Raw genomic sequence first — 24200 nt, forward strand, 5'->3', positions numbered from 1 at the left:
AGTGTTCTTTCTTGTAGGGGTATAGGTTAACAATCCTGATACTGTTATACATGTATACTTGAATTGAACAAGTAAATAGGTGGCACATGAATATACATACATATATTTCTTTGTTCTATTAGCTGAAAGGGTCTAAAATAAATGATACTCCCAAAACCTGAAAGAAACTATGATGTAAATCTTTGAGGTAAATCCATAAGTCTTTGATTAGAAGAGCTTGTTATGCATGTCCTGAACCAGGGAATGGAAACACTAGGTTCCCACGACCCACTCAGCCTTCAAGGATGGGGTTGCCTACCATTTCCCTGTCTAGCCTTGACCTCTCCCCTCTTCATTTCTCCTTCCTCCCTCAAATCCCTCAGTACACTAATAACAACTTTAGAAAGCTCTGACTTGAGAGTAATGTGCCAAATATATTTTATCAATTCATAGGCTCAGCAATACTATGGGTTGTCATTTTTTTTTTTTTAATTTTGTAGTCTGCTTTTCATTTTCTAATTTAAAATTTTATAATTATTATTTGGCTACATCACGTGGCATGCACAATCTTAGTTCCCTGATCAGTGATCAAATTCATGCCCCCTGAGGTAGAAACACAGTCTTAAACACTAGACCACCAGGGAAGCCCTACATGGGGGTTTTAATGTTTCACAAGTATAGATCTACTTAAGGAAATGGTGGTGCATCCTATCAGTGAATACAAGTGGTAGTATAGGATGGTATTCTAGTTTATATCTCAGTTTTAGGTCTTTTTCTATCCTTTTAGAGACAGATGATCAGTGACAATGATAGTCAAAGCTGCAGTTAATCTGGCCATTGTCTAATATATCCATTATATTATTTTAGTCTTTTTCATTCTAGAATATTGCAATATATTGGTGTTTTTCAAACTGAATGTGCAAATGAATCACTTGGAGATGTTGTTAAAGACTGTTTATTGAGTAGGTCTGGGTTGGAGTCTGAGATTCTGCATTTTTTCTAATAAGTTCCCAGGAAATACCCACTCTATTGGTCTCTGGACCACAGAGCAGAACCATTCTGAATAATATTAGATATTGATCTAAAACTTGATTGTAATTTATAAGTCATCAATCTCTAAATTTTAAAGTAACTGTCTATAGCTCAGTTGCCACATCTTCTACTAGGACTTAACTGTCAGCTGGTCTGAAGTTGTGCTTTTTGGTCTCTGAACGAATTAAAAAAAAAAAAAATCACACCATCAGAAAACAGGAAATGTTGCCTGCCAACTAGCATAAGAAACTCTCAAGCTTATATTACATAGTTTGTAATATCTGAATATTTCAAATATGATCTCTCGTCATTTCATTATTTTCAGCCTTTTAAGCACTGCAAGCTAGGCTTCAACAGTACATATACCGAGAATCTCCAGATGTTCAAGCTGGATTTAGAAAAGGCAGAGGAACCAGAGATCAAATTGCCAACATCCGTTGGATCATAGCAAGAGCAAGAGAATTCCAGAAAAACATCTACTTCTGCTTTATTGACTATGCTAAAGACTTTGACTGTGTGGATCAAAACAAACTATGGAAAATTCTTAAAGAGATGGGAGTACCAGACCACCTGACCTGCTTCCTGAGAAATCTATATGCAGGTCAAGAAGTAACAGTTAGAACTGGACATGGAACAAGGGACTGGTTCAAAATTTGGAAAGGAGTACATCAAGGCTGTATATTGTCACCTTGCTTACTTAACCTATATAGAGTACATCACGTGAAATGCCAGACTCAATGAAGCACAAGCTGGAATCAAGATTGCCAGGAGAAGTATCAGTGACCTCAGATAGGCAGATGACACTACCCTTATGGCAGAAAGTGAAGAAGAACTAAAGAGCCTCTTGATGAAAGTAAAAGAGGAGAGTGAAAAATTTGGCTTAAAACTCAACATTCAGAAAACTAAGATCATGGCATCTGGTTCCATCAATTCATGGCAAATAAATGGGGAACAGTGGAAACAGTGTCAGACTTTATTTTGGGGGGCTCCAAAATCATTGCAGACGGTGACTGCAGTCATGAAATTAAGACACTTGCTCCTTGGAAGAAAAGCTATGACCAACCTAGACAGCATATTAAAAAGCAGAGACATTACTTTGCTGACAAAGATCCATCTAGTCAAAGCTATGGTTTTCTCAGTAGTTATGTAGGGATATGAGAGTTGGACTGTAAAGAAAGCTGAGCGCCAAGGAATTGATGCTTTTGCACTGTGGTGTTGGAGAAGACACTTGAGAGTCCCTTGGACAGAAAGGAGGTCCAACCAGTCCATCCTAAAGGAAATCAGTCTTGAATATTCATTGGAAGGACTAATGCTGAAGCTGAAGCTCCAATACTTTGGTCATCTGATGCAAAGACTCATTGGAAAAACCCTGATGCTGGGAAACATTGAAGGCAGGAGGAGAAGGGGATCACAGAGGATGAGATGATTGTATGGCATCACCAACTCAATGGACATGAGTCTGAGCAAGCCCAGGGTGTTGGTGATGGACAGGGAAGCCTGGCGTGCTGCCTTCCCTAGGGTCACAGTAAGACATGACTGAGTGCCTGAACTGAACTGACTTGAAGCACTGCATGCTTCTCACCTTTTCATGAAATGGGAAGCACACATTTAGACTATGAATGTATTTAAATTTTCTTGCTTCTTATTTATCCTCTCCACAGCTTATTTTAAAGCCAAACAACCTCATTCATGGTGAATACTTTCATCCCAAGTGCAATTAATAAAAAAATTAGAATCTCATATTCCATATTTGACAATATCTCTATGACTCAGTGCCATTCTCAAAATCACATTGTTTTACAGACATCACAGATTAGATTCTGACTCATCCCTTGACTTTTCTATATGTAACATTCTCATCTTGGATTGAGGAAATGTTACAGAGAAAATCACAGGCCCAAAATGGCACAACTTGTGCTAAAGCCCATGATAGCAAATGTAGATTAAACAACTAACCTAATTGCAGTTTTGACCTTCACCAGAAACGTAATCTTAATCAACCAGTCTGGAATTTTCTGGTCAGCACCAATGAGGTCATCTGCTACATGGGCTCTCTATATCCCCTCAGAGAAGAAAAGGAAATCTGCATGCTAAAACTCCTTCCTTTCCCTTCCCCCCTCAAAAAAGAAGATGTGTTGGCCTAAAAATAATCCTTTTTTCTTTTGCTAGTAACTTCCTTGCCCTATCCTTCTTTCTATAAAAACCTTCTGTTTTGTACAACCCCTCAGAGTACCCTTCTAGTTGCTAGGTAGGATGCAGTCTGATTCATGAATCACCTAATAAAGGCAATTAGATCTTCAGTTTAATTGGTTGAACTTTGTTTTTGTTTTTGACCTCACCACCCAACATGAGGGATCTTAGTTCCCTGACTAGGGATAGAATCCTGCAGTGGAAGAGCAGAGTCATAACGACTTGACTGCCAAGGAAGTCTCTGAACTTTGTGTCTTAATAAGAAAAAAAAAATCTGTTAATAGAATCCATAAAATTCCTTACTAATTGAGGATTTTAATAATCAAGCGCCTATTTAAAGACAACAATGTTTTCAAAATAAAATTTATTCAACATTTAGGAAAAAATTCAGTTTGATAAGACTCATATCTAACATTTAGCCATAAGATTGGGATTTATTGAGTCAACAGAGTGAATCTTGATTAGAAAGGTCTTCTTTTTTTGGTATGAAAAACCTGAAATTAAGAAAGAGCTCCATTATTAACAGTCATTAATAACACAAACTATTTCACTTAGATTAATAACTCAGAAATAGAAAAAAAAATCATTCAGCGGGGAATAACATTTCATGCACATTTACATTTCTTTTATCTTTAAAAGATTTGGCATTATGGTATTTTTTCTCTCAGTCACATTTCCTTCTTAAAGCTCACCAAAGATATAGTGGTCGATCGATAGCATTGTCTGTATAACTCAAATAGCTAAAATCAGCTCATAATGCAGGTTGTTTTTTGTATAGATTCTACTATACGGCTAGCAGAACTGGAGTGTGAGCTCTCGGAGGTTACACACCAAGATTTTTAAAATTTTTGCGATCTTTCACTTGTGGCACACTAGTAATATATATCAGGCTGCGTACATTTTAGGTCAGTCTTTCCTTTTCCTCATCTTGCTTTTCGCCTGTAATTCTCATGTTTTCCCTAATCTAAAGGTATTGTTTCATGTTCTAAAGCATTATTCTTCTATATCATCAAAAGCAAGTCCACCCCAATATGTAGCTTTTAGGGTTAATATTTTAAATTACTGTTCATTCTTAAGACATCATCATAGTCTACACAACATCATTGTACATTCACAGTGTACAGGCAGTTATAAAATGTAGGTTCATCAGTTCTAAAGCAAAATACTCTTTATCTATTAGCTCAGACTAAACATGATAATGCTATACAACTTACCATTTTCAATAAATTTCTTTGCTTATATAAAAGTATACAAGTAACTACCAAAACAAATAATGAGACAAGAACAAACGGTACCAAGAAAAATAGTAAGATTTCCTTCCATATGTCACCTAGGATTAAAATCACAAAAAAAGGGGAAGGGTTAGATGTGTACAATTATTTTGAAAACGGAATTATTTTATAAATAAACTTGTAAATGGAGAAGAACGGAGTTAAACTTGGAAACTTCTGCCATTATCTCCCAGTAAGTGATGTTTGAGTCTGGATTCCTTTCATTCCTGAACTTTTTTTTTTAATAGAACAACTACTTTACTAGACTGTGACAGCTCTTCATTTTGCTTAGAGATATAACTACCTGAAGCCCCATTCTATTTTCTTTTTTAAATATTTATTTTTTTGGCTGTGCCAGATCTTAGTTGTGGTATACAAGATCTTTAGTTTCAGCATTCAAACTCTAAGTTGAGGCATGTGGGATCTAGCTACCTGACTGGAGTTAGAACCTAGGCCCCCCTGCACAGAGTCTTAGCCATTAGACCACCAGGGAATTCCTCCCCCCCACCCCCACCCCGCCCCATTCTTATTTTATTACATGATTTTGTTTCAAATTTGTTCTTGTGAATTTTTCACAATAACACAGCGGTAAAATATTAACAGAGTGATTAGATAAACATACCATATGTATCTCTTAACCCTCAATAAGTCAAATGTTTATATCATACAATGCAGTAGTGAGTGAAAGTTGGTCTTCAGTAAGTCTCAGTGCGAATAAGGGACCTAGTCTTTAAAAGTCATGTTTTTGAAATTGTCTTACATTCTGGAGACTAAAGAAATGAGCTTTTTCTTATCTTTTTTTTTTTTTTTTTAGGGATGAAATTTTAATAGTTCTTCTGCATAGCAAGGGCTTCCCTGGTGGCTCAGGAGGTAAAGTGTCTGCCTGCAATGAGGGAGAGCCATGTTTGATCCCTGGGTTTGGAAGATCCTCTGGAGAAAGAAATGGCAATCCACTCCAGTATTCTTGCCTAAAGAATTCCATGGACAGAGGAGCCTGGTGGGCTACAGTCCATGGGGTCACAAAGAGTCAGACACAACTGAGTAACTGACACCTTCACTGCATAGCAAGAAATGAGCAATCACTAGACAAACTGAAAATGTATACAAGGTTTGTCCTTCCAAAACCAGTATCCCCCACATTTTTGAAATACTATGGAACATTTTGAATCTTAGGCCTATATCTATACTCAAAACTATCTCCAGCCCCACTTTTTTCTTGGTGTCTTATTCATTTAGGATCTTATTTTCTATTAGAAAATTACCAAATTCATAGGCCCAGTTAAGAATTGCAAGGATATAATCCAGAGAAATGACTAATGATATGAGCTTCTGGCATGCAAAATTAACAGCAAGAAACAGGCTTTTTTTTTTGTGAAGTTTCAGAGTAAATCCTGAATAAGATAGTCATTTTCAAAAGATTACTGTGCTATTTTTCTATAACTTAAAACATCCAATAAGAAATGTACAAAAGAAATAAGACCACATGCACCTCAAAAGTCTTTGTTTCTAATCTCAAACTTATTAAGAGATAGCCATCAGGGCAAAAGAAATCTGTCATCAAAAACATGGTTAACAGCAAAAGAGACACAGATGTATAGAATGGACTTTTAGACTCTGAGGGAGAGGGAGAGGGTGGGATGATTTGGGAGAATGGCATTGAAACATGTATACTATCATGTAAGAAATGAATCATCAGTCTATGTTCGATACAGGATACAGGATGCCTGGGGCTGGTGCACAGGGATGATCCAGAGGGATGATATGGGGTGGGAGGTGGGAGGGGGGTTCAGGATTGGGAACTCATGTACACCCGTGGCTGATTCATGTCAATGTATGGCAAAACCAATACAGTATTGTAAAGCAAAATAAAGTAAAAATAAAATTTTTTTTAAAAATGGTTAAGATTACATACAAAAAGTTTAAAAAACAAAAACAAACAAAAAAACTTCATTGTACATCAATTATACTCCAACTTTTAAAAAGATTATATGTAAAATATATAAAAGGATGTTAAAAATGAAAATCACGTCTTCTTTAAACATTGCCTTGACTAATGAAAGTGAAAGTGAAAGTCACTCAGTCCTGTCTGACTCTTTGCAGCCCTATAGGGCTTCCCTGGTGGCTCAGAGGTTAAAGTGTCTGCCTGTAATGTGGGAGACCTGGGTTTGATCCCTGGGTCAGGAAGATCCCCTGGAGAAGGAAATAGCAACCCACTCCAGTATTCTTACCTGGAGAATCCCATGGACAGAGGAGCCTGGTGGGCTATATATATATTCTTTTTCAAATTCTTTTCCCATTTAGGTTATTACAGAGTATTCAGCAGAGTTCCCTATGCTATATAGTAGGTCCTTGTTGGTTATCCATTTTAATTATAGTGTGTACATGTCAATCCCAAACATATTTAACTGAAATATATCTTTTACCATAAGTCACTTTAAATCAGTGTTGGAAGTAAACAGAATGTACATTTTACTAATGATAACATATTAATCAGAAAAATATTCATTAAGCATGATACCAGACACTCGAAAACAAGTGTCTTGTTTAAGATTTCTGTTCTCTTGAAAATCAAAAGCATAGGAAAATATTGATAAAAATTGTCTTCCCCACAAAAACACTAGTACATTCTCTCTTCTGACAGAAAAACAAGAATGTTGATAACTGAACTATAACAAGACTCTGAATAAAGTCAACTTTAAGACAACTTAAACTAGCTAAAACCGAGCATTAGATTTCCTATAAATCTATGTTCAATTGAGGTGCTTGCTAATTTATCTTTTCTGTTTATAGACTATCTGCAAGAGCATTTGGACTTCCATAATTACAAAATACACTGAGAGAAAATTAATTTTGCTAGCAAAGAGCAAATAGTTTAGTTACTGTTCTTTTTAAAATACATTTTCTTCAATAACTATATCAACACATTTTATGATTGTTCCCTCTTTCTAACATTTAAATGGATTCATTTGAATTTCAGTGGGGAAGCGGCATAGACTATAAAAATCTTGAATAATGAGCATATAATTTTTCAAAACCATATAAAGAAGACACATAATATACCCAAGGGTCTGATAAAATACATATATGCTTGTAAGTAAAACTTCGGAGTAAATGTACTATTGCAACTCCAATTGGTACTAATACAGATTTGGTTAACATCTGGTAAGTATATAAGAAACTCAAGAATAGTACCACCAAATTTTGGAGCTAAGACTACCATTGGAAGGTAATCCACTAGCAAAATCAAAGCAAAACAGGTAAAATTAGCTTATCAAATGAAAGTAGGAAGAATCAAACAGAATTTATTAAACCTAGCAGTGTGGAAAAGATACAGCCCAATTAATATTATAGACGTCTATAAAAATAGGTAATATAGCCAATATTTTATAATAACTTTAAATGGAGTAAAGCCTTTTAAATTGTGAATCACTACATTGTACACCTGTAACTTATATCTCAAGGAACTATACCTCAGTAAAAAAAAAATGGTGAAGAAGGATTGGCCCTATGATATTGATAACCTGTGTCACTGAATTGCAGTGACCTATGACATCCAATAAGGCATCTTCTTCCTCAAACAGTGCTAGAAATACTCTACTGTTCTTTTATCCCATACCTTTCCAGCACTGTTCATCACTCCACTCACTCCATATTCCATCATCTGCACAATAAATATTCATTTTGCTTCTTACTAAAAAGCATAATTGGAGACTTTCATTTGATGTTCTTGTGATGTATATTTCATTTTCAATTGTGGTAGTCTGAAAGCCAAGAATAAAATAAGATGTCATTATTTGATCTAACTGCAGCTAGCCATACTCTATTTGATTTGTCATTTTTAAAGTGAGTTTTGTTACATGAAATAAATGCATCAAATGCCTAGAAAGGTATATACCAGTATCCTAACAGTGGCCATCGCTGTATGGTGTTTTACTTTTCATTCTTTCTTCCTTATTTATATCTAACATTTTTCCTGTAGTGATAATGGATTACTGGTAGTAAAGGGCATATATGACAGGGCAAAATTCCTAGGTAGTTTTGGTGCTTATGACTCCCATTTTGGATTAGTTTCAAATTGTCCAGATTCCATAAATTAGAAAATGCTACATATACTGAGTTAGCAAAAAGAGTCATCATGTGAAGGTTGTTTCTATGGATACTGTAAAGTTCATACACACAAAGCTTCTTTTTTTCCCTTATTCTTATTTTGTTTAATCATAAGACCAGTATAGTGTCCAACTCTTTGCGACCCCATGGGCTGTAGCGTACCAGGCTCCTCTGTCCATGGGATTTTCCAGGCAATAGTACTGGAGTGGGTTGCCATTTCCTTCTCCAGGGGATCTTCCTGACCCAGGGATCGAACCCAGGTCTCCCACATTGTAGACAGATGCTTTACCGTCTGAGCCACACTATAAAGCCCCATAAATTAGAAAGTGCTACATATACTGAGTTAGCAAAAAGAGTCATCATGTGAAGGTTGTTTCTATGGATACTGTAAAGTTCATACACACAAAGCTTCTTTTTTTCCCTTATTCTTATTTTGTTTAATCATAAGACCAGTATAACAGTGCTCAGGGCCTAACATGAAACCACCCCTTCCGATATGAGAATACACACAGCTGGATGATCTCAAAAGAAAAAAAAAAATCACTTCATGATTACTTCAATTTTGCATTTAAAAGAGCCGAAGAGTGTTTCTCATCCAAAACAACATTTGTTGTAACTTTTCTTGTGAGCTAGCATAATGTAATGTAAATTAAAGTAGACTGGGAATAAGATCGGGATTCTCATTCTAGCTACATAATTTTATTGTAAGTCATTCACTTCCTTGGGACTTGTAAATCTATTTTTTTCAATTAGAAAAATCAGTTTTTTCATCTGTATGTGAAATGAATTGATTAGAACTAGTGGTTCACACACTTGTCTCCACCACTCCCTAAGCTGGAAACCAATGAATAAAATTAATATATAACAACTTGGAAACAAGTGATTAGGTTATCTCTAAGGACCTATGTAGCTTTAAAGTTGGTATAATTAGCTGATTATACTTTCAGACTACAAGCATCTTTCTTTTGTCCACAAGATTGTTTGGTTTTCTGAAAGTTAAACTAAGGTGCATGTCATGTTCCATCCTCATGTGAATAGCAACTGACTTTGGTTCTTATGTTTACTATTTTATTTAAAAGGCTGTGTTTACGATTTTCCCAAATAAATGCAATGTCCATACCACCCAGGCAGTATCATCTTCTGTGAACTCAATTTCATAAATTAGACATTTTGCTGGAATAGGTCCTCTGGGAATGCTCCATTTCAGGTTGACTTCTGAATTCTTCATAGTAAGACTAAGGTAGTCTGGTGGCAAAGGTTTAACTGAAAACAAAAGGAAACAATTTCAACATGAAAGTTATTGAAGTTTAGCAGTAGTCTTTATCAAAAGCTAGGGGCACCTATTAACAGAAGCATCCAGGATAAATCAGATGGCTCAAGACTATTCTCTATAAGTAAGTGAGCGTTAGTTGCTCAGTCGTGTCTGACTCTTTAAGACCCCATGGACTGCAGCCCACCAGGCTCCTCTGTCCATGAGATTTCCAGGCAAGGATACTGAAGTGGGTTGCCATTTCCTTCTCCAGGGGATCTTCCCAACCCAGGGATCGAACCCAGGTCTCCTGCACTGCAGGCAGATCCTTTACTGACTGAGCTACAAGGGAAGCCCCAATGTGAATTAAAATCAAAGCCACTTGCTAACCAAGATCAGTTTAAGAAACTTGGTTATTTGGGAAACTGATTTTTTGTTAAGCCACATATTGACAAATATGTAAGTCCAAGAGAAAAGCTAGAGGATCCAAATCATTACAGTCATTTTTGCATTTCATGGCATTAGAAACAACTACCACAACAAATTACTACTAGTATTTTTATTTTTATTAATAGCTAATTCTTATTTAGAGCTTATGATGTGTCAGGAAGTAAACCAGGAATGTTACATCATAAACTCATTCATGTCTCACAATAAATCTATGAGGTGGTCCTCTATTATCTTCATTTTACTGAAAAGGAAATTGAAACATATTAAGAGTAACTCACCCAAAGTCATATAGCTAGAATGTAATAAATTAAAAATTTATGGCTGGCTCTAGAATCTGTCATTCTTGTAACTGTTAGAAATGAGAACACAGACTCAGACAATATCCAACATATTCCCAGGGCCTTTTGAGCATTGGGAATGAGTGATTCCATAATTATTCTATTATTAACATTAGACAAAAATACTTTATAGAAGACAAACTCTGAAGCTGGGAAACAAATTATGAATTCTAAATGAACACTATCCTTTATACTCATTCAATTCCTTATCTTCCATACTTTTATATTTAATTAGTTCTTCCTTGTACTCTGTTGGCCTCCAGTTTTCTGGCTTTGCATTCCAGTGTGTGAAGCCGCTCAGTCATGTCCGACTCTTTGTGACCCCATGGACTGTAGCCCACCAGGCTCCTCTGTCCATGGGATTCTCCAGGCAAGAATACTGGAGTGGGTTGCCATTTCCTTCTCCAGGGATCTTCCCAACCCAGGGATCGAACCCAGGTCTCGTGCATTGCAGGTAGATGCTTTATCCTCTGAGCCACCAGGGAAGCCTACATTCCAGTAGATATCTATTTATCTACCTCTTCTCTTCCACGTGGTCGGTTGTAAATGGTCTAAACTAGAAACATTTTGAAGTTGTTTACCTCACCTATATTTTGAAGCTGAAAAATGAAATAGCTGGGTCTGATTAATTGGGATTCTGATGATCCATTAACACAGATGTAGAAATCTTTATAGTCTGATGACTCCAAGTAGGGAAATCTGCATCCAATATTTTTTCCTTTAGCCTGGATATAATCAATACACTCTAACGCATGGTCCAAGCTCTCATACCTATAAAAAGAAGTGTGGTAAGAATTGTGTTTATCAATATCTTCTAGTAGTATGGTGCTCAGTTTCAATTATTTTAAAATACCAGGTAAATAAAAATCATTTAATAACATACAATATTTACCGAATACCAACTATGTGCCAGATCCTATGAAAAGTGCTAGGGGTACAACAGTAAGAAAAGTAGACATAGGCCATTATTTTACAGAGCTTACAATCTGGTGGGAATCTTTATAAAATCTAAGATATAAGGCAAGAATTCTTACTCATATACTTAGGTTATGTTGATTCACCAATAGGATTGTGGTGATTCCTATTAGGAAAACATGGGATTTATATTGATAAATCAATTTATATTGATTTATATTGATAATCCTGAATGGTACTGCTTTTTAAAATACAGTACTGAAGAATTTACTAGAAGAAAGCAGATTTAAAAGCAGATTTACAAGGTGGCCAAGAAGCACAGGAAAAGATGTTCAACATCAGTAATTATTAGAGAAATGCAAATCAAAACTACAATGAGGAGTCACCTCACACCAGTCAGAATGGCCTTCATCAACAAGTCTACAGACAATCAATGCTGGAAATGGGGTTGGTAGATGCTAACTATTACATTTAGGATGGATAAACAGCAAGCTCTTAATGTATAATACAGGGAACTATATTCAATATCCTGTGATAAACCACAATGGAAAAGAATGTATATATGTATATAACTGAGTCATTTTGCTGTACAGCAGAGATTGGAGCAACACTGTAAGTCAACCTCACTTCAATGGAAAAAAAAGAAAGAAAAATAATGCTGGAGCAGGTGTGAAGTAAAAGGAGCCCTCCTACACTGTCGGTGGGAATATAAATTGGTATAACCACTACAAAGAACAGTATGGAGGTTCCTTAAAAAACTAAAAATAAAACTACTATACGATCCAACAATCCCACTCCTGGGCATAAAGCTGGAGAAAACTAACTAGGAAAGATACATGCATCTCAATATTCGTAGTGGCACTGTTTACAGTAGCCAAGACATGGAAGCAATCTAAATGTCCATTGATAGATGAATGGATAAAGTAGATGTGGTAAATATACAAAATGGAATACTACTTAGCCATAAAAATAAATGAGATCATGCTATCTGCAACAACATGGATGGACCTAGATATTATCATACAAATGAACTAAATCAGAAAGAGAAATAAAAATATCACATGATATCACATATCTAAATATTAAAAATGATACAAATGAACTTATTTACAAAACAGAAACAGTCTCACAGACTTCAAAAACAAACATGGTTACTAAAGGGGAAAGGTGGTGGTGGGGTAAATTAGGAGTTTGGATTAAAATAGACACAATATTATATACAAAATAGGTAATCAATAAAGACCTACTGTATAGCACAGGAGACTACTCAATATTCTATAATAACCTATGTGGGAAAAGAAACTGAAAAAGAATAGATATATGTATATGTATAATTGAACCACTTTGCTGTACACTTGAAACTAACAACATTGTAAATCAACTATATTCTAATATAAAATAAAAATTAAATTTCAAAGTAAATAAAATATAAAAATTAAAGAGAAAATTTAATTAAAACATTTTAAAAATAAAAGCAGACATAAAATATTGTTATGTTTAATAAAATGAGTGAAAATCCTCTGAGAACATAATACACATAGGGATAAATCCCAAAAAAGCCAGTCAGTTCAGTCGCTCAGTTGTGTCCGACTCTTTGCCAACCCGTGAATTGCAGCACGCCAGGCCTCCCTGTCCATCACCATCTCCCGGAGTTCACCCAAACTCATGTCCATCGAGCCAGTGATGTCATCCAGTCATTTCATCTTCTGGTGTCCCCTTTTCCTCCTGCCCCCAATCCCTCCCAGCATCAGAGTCTTTTCCAATGAGTCAACACTTCACATGAGGTGGCCAAAGTACTGGAGTTTCAGCTTTAGCATCAGTCCTTCCAAAGAACATCCAGGGCTAATCTCCTTTAGAATGGACTGGTTGCATCTCCTTGCAGTCCACGGGACTCTCAAGAGTCTTCTCCAACACCACAGTTCAAAAGCATCAATTTCTTGGTGCTCAGCTTTCTTCACAGTCCAACTCTCACATCCATACATGACTACTGGAAAAACCATAGGCTTGACTAGACGGACCTTTGACCTTTGTTGGCAAAGTAATGTCTCTGCTTTTGAATATGCTATCTAGGTTGGTCATAACTTTCCTTCCAAGGAGTAAGCGTCTTTAATTTTAAAAAAAGCCAACAGGGGCTCAAAAAGAGAAAGAAGAGCTGTTCGGCAAGTAAATATATAGTTTTCCATTCTCCTAGATAAGATATGTTGTTGTATCATTGAAATTTAACCTCTTTCCAGTAATAAAGCTAACGGGAATTAGGGGGGATTTCCCTACTAATTTCCAAAGGAATAAATTCCCTATTTATTTTCCTAAATAACCTGTAATGCAAAATTTACTTTATCTATAAAAGCAGCCAAAATATCAGCCTAGCAGCTGATATGGTACTGGTACAAATATATGGACTCCACTGAATTCACTTTATGCCAAATATTTTGCTAAGTCATATCCGACTCTTTGTAAACTCATGGACTGCAAGGTTTCCCTGTCCTTTACTATTTCCCAGAATTTGTTCAAACTCTTGTCCATTGAGTCAATGATGCCATCCAAGTAACTCCTCTGTTGCCCTCTTCTCCTCCTGTCCTCAACCTTTCCCAGAATCAGAGTCTTTTCCAATAAGTTGGCTCTTCACATCAAGTAGCCAAAGTATTGGGGCTTCAGCTTCTGCATCAGTCCTTCCAATGAATATTCAGAGTTGATTTCCTTTAGGATTGACTGGTTTGATCTCCTTGCTGTTCAAGGGACTCTCAAGAGTCTTCTCTAGCACCACAGTTTGAAAGTGTCAATTCTTTGGCGCTTAGCCTTCTTCATGGTCCAACTCTCACATCTGTACATGACTACTGGATAAACTATAGCTTTGACTATATGATTGTTGGCAAAGTGGCTATGAAATTAAAAGATGCTTGTTTCTTGGAAGAAAAGCTACAACAAACCTAAATGGTGTATTAAAAGCAGTGACAACATTTTAAACCCTTAGTGAGAGTTAACAAAGGCAGGGAAGTCAGAAAAAGGATCTGGTTTTAATAGCTACATGGTTTTTTAAAAAGCAAGAATATGAAATATGTCAGAACTTTTTAGGTTATAATTCCATCTATCTAGAAGATGCAAAATTTAACTCAGTACAGAAACAATGATTGCATTCCTTATATCACCCATAGAGTGCCTTCTAGTAGCTACAGCCTAAACCTACTTATTCCCATTGAAAACCCTAAATAATTGTAAATAAACTTCGTCATAAATCCAACTCTGAAAAAGTGTAATGAATTCAGTTTAATGAAAATGAAATTCTCTCAGTCGTGTTCAACTCTTTGTGACTGCATGGACTATACAGTTCATGGACTTCTCCAGGCCAGAATACTGAAGTGGGTAGCCATCCCCTTCTCCAAGGGATCTTCCCAACCCAGGGATCGAACCTGGGTCTCCCACATGGCAGGAGGATTCTTTACTAGCTGAGCTACCAGGGAAGCCCATCTAGAGGCCCAAGTATTTGTTTTGTTTGCCTTGTTTGTATTTTTTAAAGTTTGAATTAGGTACGTATGTATGTGCTAGTTGCTCAGTCCTGTCCTACACTTTGCGACTCCAAGGACTGTAGCCCTCCAGGCTTCTCTGTCCATGGAATTCTCCAGGCAGGAATACTGGAGTGGGTTGCCATTCCCTTCCCCAGGGGGTCTTCCCAACCCAGGGATTGAACCCAGGTCTCTTGCATTGCAGGTATATTCTTTACCATCTGAGCTACCTGGGAAGCCCTAATGAAAATACAGTTACTAATACTGTGGATTAATTTTGATAGATATCTTCTGGATATGGAATTCTTATCATAAAATACTTACCAGTAATATAAGCTGTAGTTGCTATCCAAGTGGGCACCCATGCCAGGTTTCCAAGAGCAGAGTAAATATTGCCAGTTGTAATATACACAATCCATATCCTGAATTTTAGTGTCCAGATTTCCTAAGAAATGAATAAACTGTGAATGCTTGAAAGACATGGTAATGAATCACTTGGGAAATCACTAAGCAATTTTATTTCATTTCCTTTGACCTCTCCACTTCATTTAGCAGTCAACATAATCAGGAAAATCCCCAAAGGAAGTTGTTGGAAATCACTTCACTTTAAGTGGAACATGCAAAATCAAAAACTTTTGAGGGCTCATTTATTGGTACTAGTGTAAGCATATGCAGAAGTGCCAAATTAATAATTCTAGGATGCTCTGAGCAGCTGCATAGTTGCATGTATATTCACTGATATGAGCTCAAAACTGGGATCTATATTAACCTAATAAGGGCTATAGTCTATGGGGCCACAAAGAGTTGCACATGACTGAGCATGTATGCATGAAATAAAATGCAGGTTTTGCCACATATGTTTTCTAATTTAAAGAATTCAAAACCCAGAAAGAAAAACACCAATACAGTATACTAACACATATATATGGAATTTAGAAAGATGGTAATGATAACCCTGTATGCGAGACAGCAAAAGAGACACAGATGTATATAACGGACTTTGGGACTTTTGAGGGAGAAGGAGAGGGTGGGATGATTTGGGAGAATGGCACTGAAACATGTATACTATCATGTAAGAAACAAACTGCCAGTCTATGTTCGATACAGGATACAGGATGCTTGGGTCTGGTGCACGGGGATGATCCGGAGAGGTGATATGGGGTGGGAGGTGGGAGGGGGGTTCAGGATTGGGAACTCATGTACACCCATGGCAGATTCATGTCAATGTATGGCAAAACCAATACAGTATTGTAAAGTAAAATAAAGTAAAAATAAAAATTAAAAAAAAAAGAATTCAAAACACCAGTCACCCACTCCTCAGAAGGATTCTATTTTGTGCCACATTCTCAACTATACGTATAATCTTCTGTATAAGTTTTAAAGAACTTATTTCCCATATAGATTTTTCTAACAGTATTAACTATGAAAAGAGAGCTTTGTTTTAACCTTGTGATGATATCCAGTAAGTAGCTTCTGACCATGAACTTTGAACTTCTGATCCATTTGTGCATTGCCTTGGCAGAAGTGCGTGTATCTTTGCTTCAACACCTTTGTTAAGATCAAACCCATCTTTGTAAAGTAGATTCTTAGTGATGATCGTCTGTTTGATAAAAAGATGAGACAAAGTCAAGCTTAGAAACAATAATGGTATCATAAGCCACATTATTAAGACTAAAAAGTCATTAATACTCTGGAGAGTCTTCAATAGCTAAGAAATTCCAGATGATTATCTGATAAAATGTCCCAGATATATTTTTGGCAGAGTTCACCTTCTGCATATTACTTCATTTGATGAGATCATTTGAATCTTAACACCTCATTCAAAATAAATTCTGGAAGACAAAAAAGGCTCTGTGGCAGGAACTTGAGCTATAACCAACTTATAGCTCAAGGGATAATTTTCATGTACCATATGCCTATTACATGACAATTTATCACCTTTCAAAAATCATATGAAATAGGAATCATATACAATCTTGGTGGTAACTGGAGGAAGCCAGACAAAGTGTGACTATCTGAAGGACTAAAATCATATATCATTTATCCTTCTATTCCTGATACCTAGCCAGTGAAGTAGCTGGCAGAAAAAAGTTGCTCAATGAATGTTTGATTTTAATCGTTCTTTGAAACTACCTAGCTGAATTAAGAAGATAACAGAATTCCTTGTACAATCAAAATATTTGAAAGAACATGCTTGTTGACTATATAAATAGTTAATAATTCAATAAACTTTCACTGAGCACTTACTACAATATATGCAAAGAACCATGCTGTGTTCCGTAGGGTGAGTACAAAGAAAAATAAGGCTTAATTCCTACAAAGAAAAAGCTCACATCATCCGGTAGCATATGTAAGACCCATACACAGGATTTAAGTAACTCTGAAATATGGTAAAATGTATAAGTACTCTATAAGTCCATATTCCATGAGATCAGATTTTCCTTTCCTGTACTTCCAATGGTAGTCTTAATAGTGGTTGGGGTGAAAACAGACATTGCAGGATGCACAGGAGACAGCAGCAGGCATGCAACTTATATCTTAATAATAGCTATTGAGATACAAGAGATATTGAGAAACAAGAGCAGACACTGACATCAGGAATCACAAGAAAACTAATAAGCACTCTAGTATCTTAAGTGCATGCTTTACTTACCCTCCAGTTTTCACTGTCAACATTTCGATATTTTAATTCATATTCTACAATGCATTTATTAAAATTATCCAGAGACACTGGAGGTTGCCATTGCAAATAGAGATAACCTAAATATCCAGGGTCCACTATTTCAAAATCCTGAGGAGGATTAACTGAAATAAAATCAATAGAATATTTTAATTTTTATCCTGTATTTTATGACAAAGATTTCTAAATCTAGATTACTTTCATATGTCCATCAACTGATGAATGAAAAAAATAAACTATGATATATTCATAAAATGGAATATTATCCAGCCATAAGAAAGAATAAAATACTGATATATGCTAGAACATGAATGAACCTTGAAAACCTTACTCTAAGTAAAAGAAGCCCACATATTACATGATTTCATTTATGTGAGATATTGGAATAGGTAAATTCATAGAGACAGAAAATCAATTAGTGGTTGCCAGGTGCTGGAGGGAGGGGCGAATGGGATGTAACTACTGAATGGATATGAAATTTCTTTTGGGGGTGATGTAACTATTCTGGAATTGTATAATTGTGGCTGTTATACAACTTTGTGAATATACTAAAAACAAGTATACATTATGCTTTAAAATTATAAGTTTTATGTCTTGTGAATTAAATCTCAGAAAAGCTGTTTTTAAAAATCTAGATTACTATTACATAGTTGTCCCTTCTTTAAGAAATTGCATATGTAAATGTGACTTAGCCTATCTAGGTATTGTTTTCATAGAAATAAGAAATTCAACATGGAGTTATCTCTGCAGTCATATAGACCACAATTTGGTCTTGGGTAGGAACATTTTATTACATAAATCTCTCTCATAGCAAGAATCATACAGTATTAATCTAGTGTTTACTATATGTATAACATCATAACATACATGGCACACACATACAAAGGGACAGAAAATATAAAATATGGCACACACAAAAAGGGATAGAAAATATAAAATATGACTACTCTGGCTAAGCGCCTTAAGAATTAGGGGAACAGGCCAATTTTGTTGGTCCATTCAAGATAATTGAATCCTCTGGTTAACTAAAGCTCAGAGCTATTTATAGAATATGCAAACCTGAGCCATTTTTTGGAAGGACTCAAAAAAAAGTGGCAGGCAGCTGAGTGACAGGAAACAACTTATTTTATTTCAAGGGAGGGGGCAGCGGGAGGCAATGGCTCCTTCATCTGTTGATTTAGAAAGCAATAAAAATTAACAAATTATTCTATAAATGTACTAAGTGTTAGTCACTCAGTCATGTCCAACTCTTGCAACTCCACGGACTGTAGTCCGCTAGGCTCCTCTGTCCATGGAATTCTTGAGGCAAGAATACTGGAGTGGGTAGCCACACCCTTCTCCAGGGGACTTTCTGGACCCAGGGATCAAACCTGGGCCTACTACATTGTAGGCAGATTCTGTACTGTCTGAACTAAAAGGGAAGTCCCATAAACTTACTAAACCTACTAGCAAATCTAGTACACAGTACTGCCCTCATGTTGCCTTTCTGCTAATAATTTCTTCTCATTTCTGCTCTGCTTTTCATTTTAATACTTTACTTCATATTACTTATTGAGAAAAGTAAAAAAAAATCAACAGAAATAAATGATGCCAAAAATAATGATTTGAAATGAGAGCCCCATGAACCAAATAAAGAAGGTCTCTGTTGAAGATGAAATGACAATCCTATTGTTTCAACTCATGATTAGAAATTTTTGTTAAATACATTTTTCTAATTATCTTCTGCAATGAAAAGTTCATTAGACATGACTTAATAATTGTGTAATGATTTTTAAAATTCATTTTAAACTTATGTATTTTTAAAACTTATTTAATTGTCTTAAAAGTTAAGGTAGCTATGGTTTTTCCAGTAGTCATATATGGATGCGAGAGTTGGACTATAAAGAAAGCTGAGTGAGAAAGAATTGATGCTTTGGAACTGTGGTGTTGGAGAAGACTCTTGAGAGTCCCTTGGACTGCAAGGAGATCCAACCAATCCATTCTAAAGGAAATCAGTTCTGAATATTCATTGGAAGGACTGATGCTGAAGCTGAAACTCCAATACTTTGGCCACCTGATGCAAAGAACTGACTCATTGGAAAAGACCCCAATGCTGGGAAAGATTGTAAGTGGGAGGAGAAGGGGACGACAGAGGATGAGATGGTTGGATGGCATCAATGTCAATGGACATGAGTCTGAGCAAGCTCCAGGAGTTGGTGATGGACAGGGAAGCCGGGTGTCTCAAAGAACCAGACACAACTGAGTGACTGAACTGAACTGAGTAATTAAGGAATGTTTTCAGTTAATTGGGTACCAGACAATGAGGTTTTCGGTAAATAGCCTCTTTTTTAGAAAAGATTATATGAAAATTAGGGCAGAAATAAATGCAAAAGAAACAAAAGAGACCATAAGCAAAAATCAACAAAGCCAAAAGCTGGTTCTTTGAGAGGATAAATAAAATTGACAAAACATTAGCCAGACTCATCAAGAAACAAAGGGAGAAAAATGAAATCAATAAAATTAGAAATGAAATTGGAGAGATCACAACAGACAACACAAAAATACAAAGGATCATAAGCGACTACTATCAGCAATTATATGCCAATAAAATGGACATCTTGGAAGGAATGGACACATTCTTAGAAAAATATAACTTTCCAAAAGTGAACCAAGAAGAAATAGAAAATCTTAACAGACCCATCACAAGCACAGAAATTGAAACTGTAATCAGAAATTTTCCAGCAAACAAAAGCCCAGGTCTAGACAGCTTCACAGCTGAATTCTACCAAAAATTTGGAGAAGAGCTAACATCTATCCTATTCAAACTCTTCCAGAAAGTTGCAGAGGAAGGTAAACTTCCAAACTCATTCTATGAGGCCACCATCACCCTAATACCAAAACCTGACAAAGATGCCACAAAAAAATAAAACTACAGGCCAATATCACTGATGAACACAGACGCAAAAATCCTTAACAAAATTCTAGCAATCAGAATCCAACAACACATTAAAAAGATCATACACCATGACCAAGTGGGCTTTATCTCAGGGATGCAAGGATTCTTCAGTATCCGCAAATCAATCCATGTAATACACCACACTAGCAAATTAAAAAATAAAAGCCATATGATTATCTCAATAGATGCAGAGAAAGCCTTTGACAAAATTCAACATCCATTTATGATAAAAACTCTCCAGAAAGCAGGAATAGAAGGAACATACCTCAACATAATAAAAGCCACATATGACAAACCCACAGCAAAAATTATCCTCAATGGTGAAAAATTGAAAGCATTTCCCCTAAAGGCAGGAACAAGACAAGGGTGCCCACTTTCACCATTACTATTCAACATAATTTTGGAAGTTTGGCCACAGCAATCAGAGCAGAAAAATAACTAAAAGGAATCCAAATTGGAAAAGAAGAAGTAAAACTCTCACTGCTTGCAGATGACATGATCCTCTACATAGAAAACCCTAAAGACTCCACCAGAAAATTACTAGAGCTAATCAATGAATACAATAAATTTGCAGGATATAAAATCAACACACAGAAATCCCTTGCATTCCTATACACTAATAATGAGAAAATAGAAAGAGAAATTAAGGAAACAATTTCATTCACCATTGCAATGAAAAGAATAAAATAGGAATATATCTACCTAAAGAAACTAAAGACCTATATAGAAAACTATAAAACACTGGTGAAAGAAATCAAAGAGGACACTAATAGATGGAGAAATATACCATGTTCATGGATCAGAAGAATCAATATAGTGAAAATGAGTATACTACTCAAAGCAATCTACAGATTCAAAGTAATCCCTATCAAGCTACCAACGGTATTTTTCACAGAGCTAGAACAAATAATTTCACAATTTGTGAAATACAAAAAACCTCGAATAGCCAAAGCAACCTTGAGAAAGAAGAATGGAACTGGAGGAATCAACCTGCCTGACTTCAGGCTCTACTACAAAGCCAGTCATCAAGACAGTATGGTAGTGGCACAAACACAGAAATACAGATAAATAGAACAAAATAGAAAACCCAGAGATAAATCCACACACCTATGGACACCTTATCTTTGACAAAGGAGGCAAGAATATACAGTGGAGAAAAGACAATCCCTTTAACAAGTGATGCTGGGAAAACTGGTCAACCACTTGTAAAAGAATGAAACTAAAACACTTCCTAACACCATACACAAAAATAAACTCAAAATGGATTAAAGATCTAAATGTAAGACCAGAAACTGTACAACTCCTAGAGGAAAACATAGGCAAAACACTCTCCAACATAAATCACAGCAAGATCCTCTATGACCCACCTCCCAGAATACTGGAAATAAAAGCAAAAATAAACAAATGGGACCTAATTAAACTTAAAAGCTTCTGCACAACAAAGGAAACTATAAGCAAGGTGAAAAGACAGCCTTCAGAATGGGAGAAAATAATAGCAAATGAAGCAACTGACAAAGAACTAATCCAAAAATATACAAGCAAATCCTGCAGCTCAATTCCAGAAAAATAAACGACCCAATCAAAAAATGGGCCAAAGAACTAAACAGGCATTTTCTCCAAAGAAGACATACAGATGGCTAACAAACACATGAAAAGATGCTCAACATCACTCACTATCAGAAAAATGCAAATCAAAACCACAATGAGGTACCATTTCACACCAGTCAGAATGGCTGTGATCCAAAAGTCTACAAGCAGTAAATGCTGGAGAGGGTGTGGAGAGGAGGGAACCCTCTTACACTGTTGGTGGGAATGCAGACTAGTAGAGCCACCATGGAGAACAGTGTGGAGATTCCTTAAAAACCTGGAAATAGAACTGCCTTATGACCCAGAAATCCCACTGCTGGGCATACACACTGAGGAAACCAGAACTGAAAGAGACACATGTACCCCAATGTTCATTGTGGCACTGTTTATAATAGCCAGGACATGGAAACAACCTAGATGTCCATCAGCAGACGAATGGATAAGAAAGCTGTGGTACATATACACAATGGAGTATTACTTAGCCATTAAAAAGAATACATTTGAATCAGTTCTAATGAGATGGATGAAACTGGAGCTGATTATACAGAGTGAAGTAAGCCAGAAAGAAAAACACCAATACAGTATACTAACACATATATATGAAATTTAGAAAGATGGTAAGATAACCCTGTATGCAAGACAGCAAGAGAGACACAGATATATAGAACAGTGTTTTGGACTCTGTGGGAGAGGAAGAGGGTGGGATGATTTGGGAGAATGGCATTGAAACATGTATAATATCATATATGAAACGAATCAGCAGTCCAGGTTCGATGCATGATACTGCATGCTTGGGGCTGGTGCACTGGGATGACTCAGAGGGATGGTACAGGGAGGGAGGTGGGAGGGGGGTTCAGGATGGGCAACACGTGTATACCCGTGGCAGATTCATGTTGATGTATGGCAAAACCAATATAATATTGTAAAGTAATTAGCCTTCAATTAAAATAAATAAATTTAAATTAAAAAATAAATAAAGTCAATAACCAAAAAAGAAAAAAAGATTATATGAAAAGGTATAGAAAGTATATTTTAGTTTGGCATTTATCCCATAAAACATTATCATCAGTTACGTTACACATGAGGCTGACTAGTAAGAACGTATCTTTTGTGTATGGGCTCCCTGAAATATTTCCAATAATAATTTATCTATTTATGCACTTTCATATGGTAGGTTGACAAGGCAGTTAATATCTCTGATTTTAAAACTACTCCATTCTTGGTTTACCTTTTATCTCAGCATTTGAAGACAAAGTAGAGCCAAAAGCTGTGCAGATAAGAAGGGTATATAGACATCTGATATCCAAATGAATGAAAGCCATTTCTCTAAGATTTAATACCTTGAAATTTCCACTCTAAGAAGGAAAAAGATAAAATTTTAACATTATCATACTTCAATATGGATTAAATGTTATTAAAATTACAGTTGGGAACTCTTTGTGGGCTTTCCACCAAGAACTGGGAAAACTGTGTCCTGTAGAACCATTTAAACAGAAAAAAACATAAATCAAGCTTGGAACCAAAATAATTGGAAAAGAAGATTTTTGTCTCATCCTTCTTATGAAAGCAAAAACAAGGCGACACAAACATATCCTTTCAGCCCCTGGCTTTGACACACACACACACACACACACACACACACACACACACATTATACATCACATGCTATGACCAAGATATGATGACCTCAAATAGCCTTCAGCCTGAAGATTGAATCAGACCCACCTGAGAGTTCTTATCTATTTGTGGGGGGAATTATACCATTAGTCTCCATAGTGATATTCTCCACTAGCCACCAAGAAGACACACTAATACATACACACACTCTTTTCTGAGACAAAAATTATTTGAAAGTTATCTGAATATTGATAAAATCTCAGAATCAATAGCAAATATACCAAAGCCTCAGATAACTCAGAACTTTGTTTCATTTCTTCATAAACATTAAATCCTCATCATCTACTCTC

The 24200-nt window shown here is 36.0% G+C and overlaps 1 protein-coding gene across 1 annotated transcript; it reads right to left on the reverse strand.

The window, feature by feature from the left end:
- Window positions 1-3662: 3662 nt before the first annotated feature.
- IL13RA2 (interleukin 13 receptor subunit alpha 2) lies at window positions 3663-23582 on the reverse strand. Its single transcript, XM_052663837.1, has 9 exons — window positions 23462-23582; window positions 17685-17836; window positions 16478-16631; window positions 15356-15476; window positions 11203-11387; window positions 9700-9842; window positions 8089-8233; window positions 4416-4531; window positions 3663-3695 (listed from the first exon to the last, which is right to left on the reverse strand). The coding sequence occupies exons 1-9, from the start codon at window positions 23553-23555 to the stop codon at window positions 3663-3665; spliced, it is 1143 nt and encodes a 380-aa protein (XP_052519797.1). The 5' UTR covers window positions 23556-23582.
- Between the last annotated feature and the right edge of the window lie 618 nt (window positions 23583-24200).

This window comes from Budorcas taxicolor, chromosome X (assembly GCF_023091745.1).
Source record: "Budorcas taxicolor isolate Tak-1 chromosome X, Takin1.1, whole genome shotgun sequence".
NCBI lineage: Eukaryota > Metazoa > Chordata > Mammalia > Artiodactyla > Bovidae > Budorcas > Budorcas taxicolor.

Coding starts and splice junctions, on each gene's coding strand:
- IL13RA2 (XM_052663837.1), bottom strand. CDS start 23,555: ATGGCTTTCATTCATTTGGATATCAGATGTCTATATACCCTTCTTATC. Junction 8,234..9,699: donor AAGATGATACTGCCTGGGTG/GTATGGACATTG, acceptor CTTGGCTTTCAG/ACTACCACAATTGAAAATGA. Junction 3,696..4,415: donor AAAGAAATTTATTGAAAATG/GTAAGTTGTATA, acceptor TCTTAATTTCAG/GTTTTTCATACCAAAAAAAG.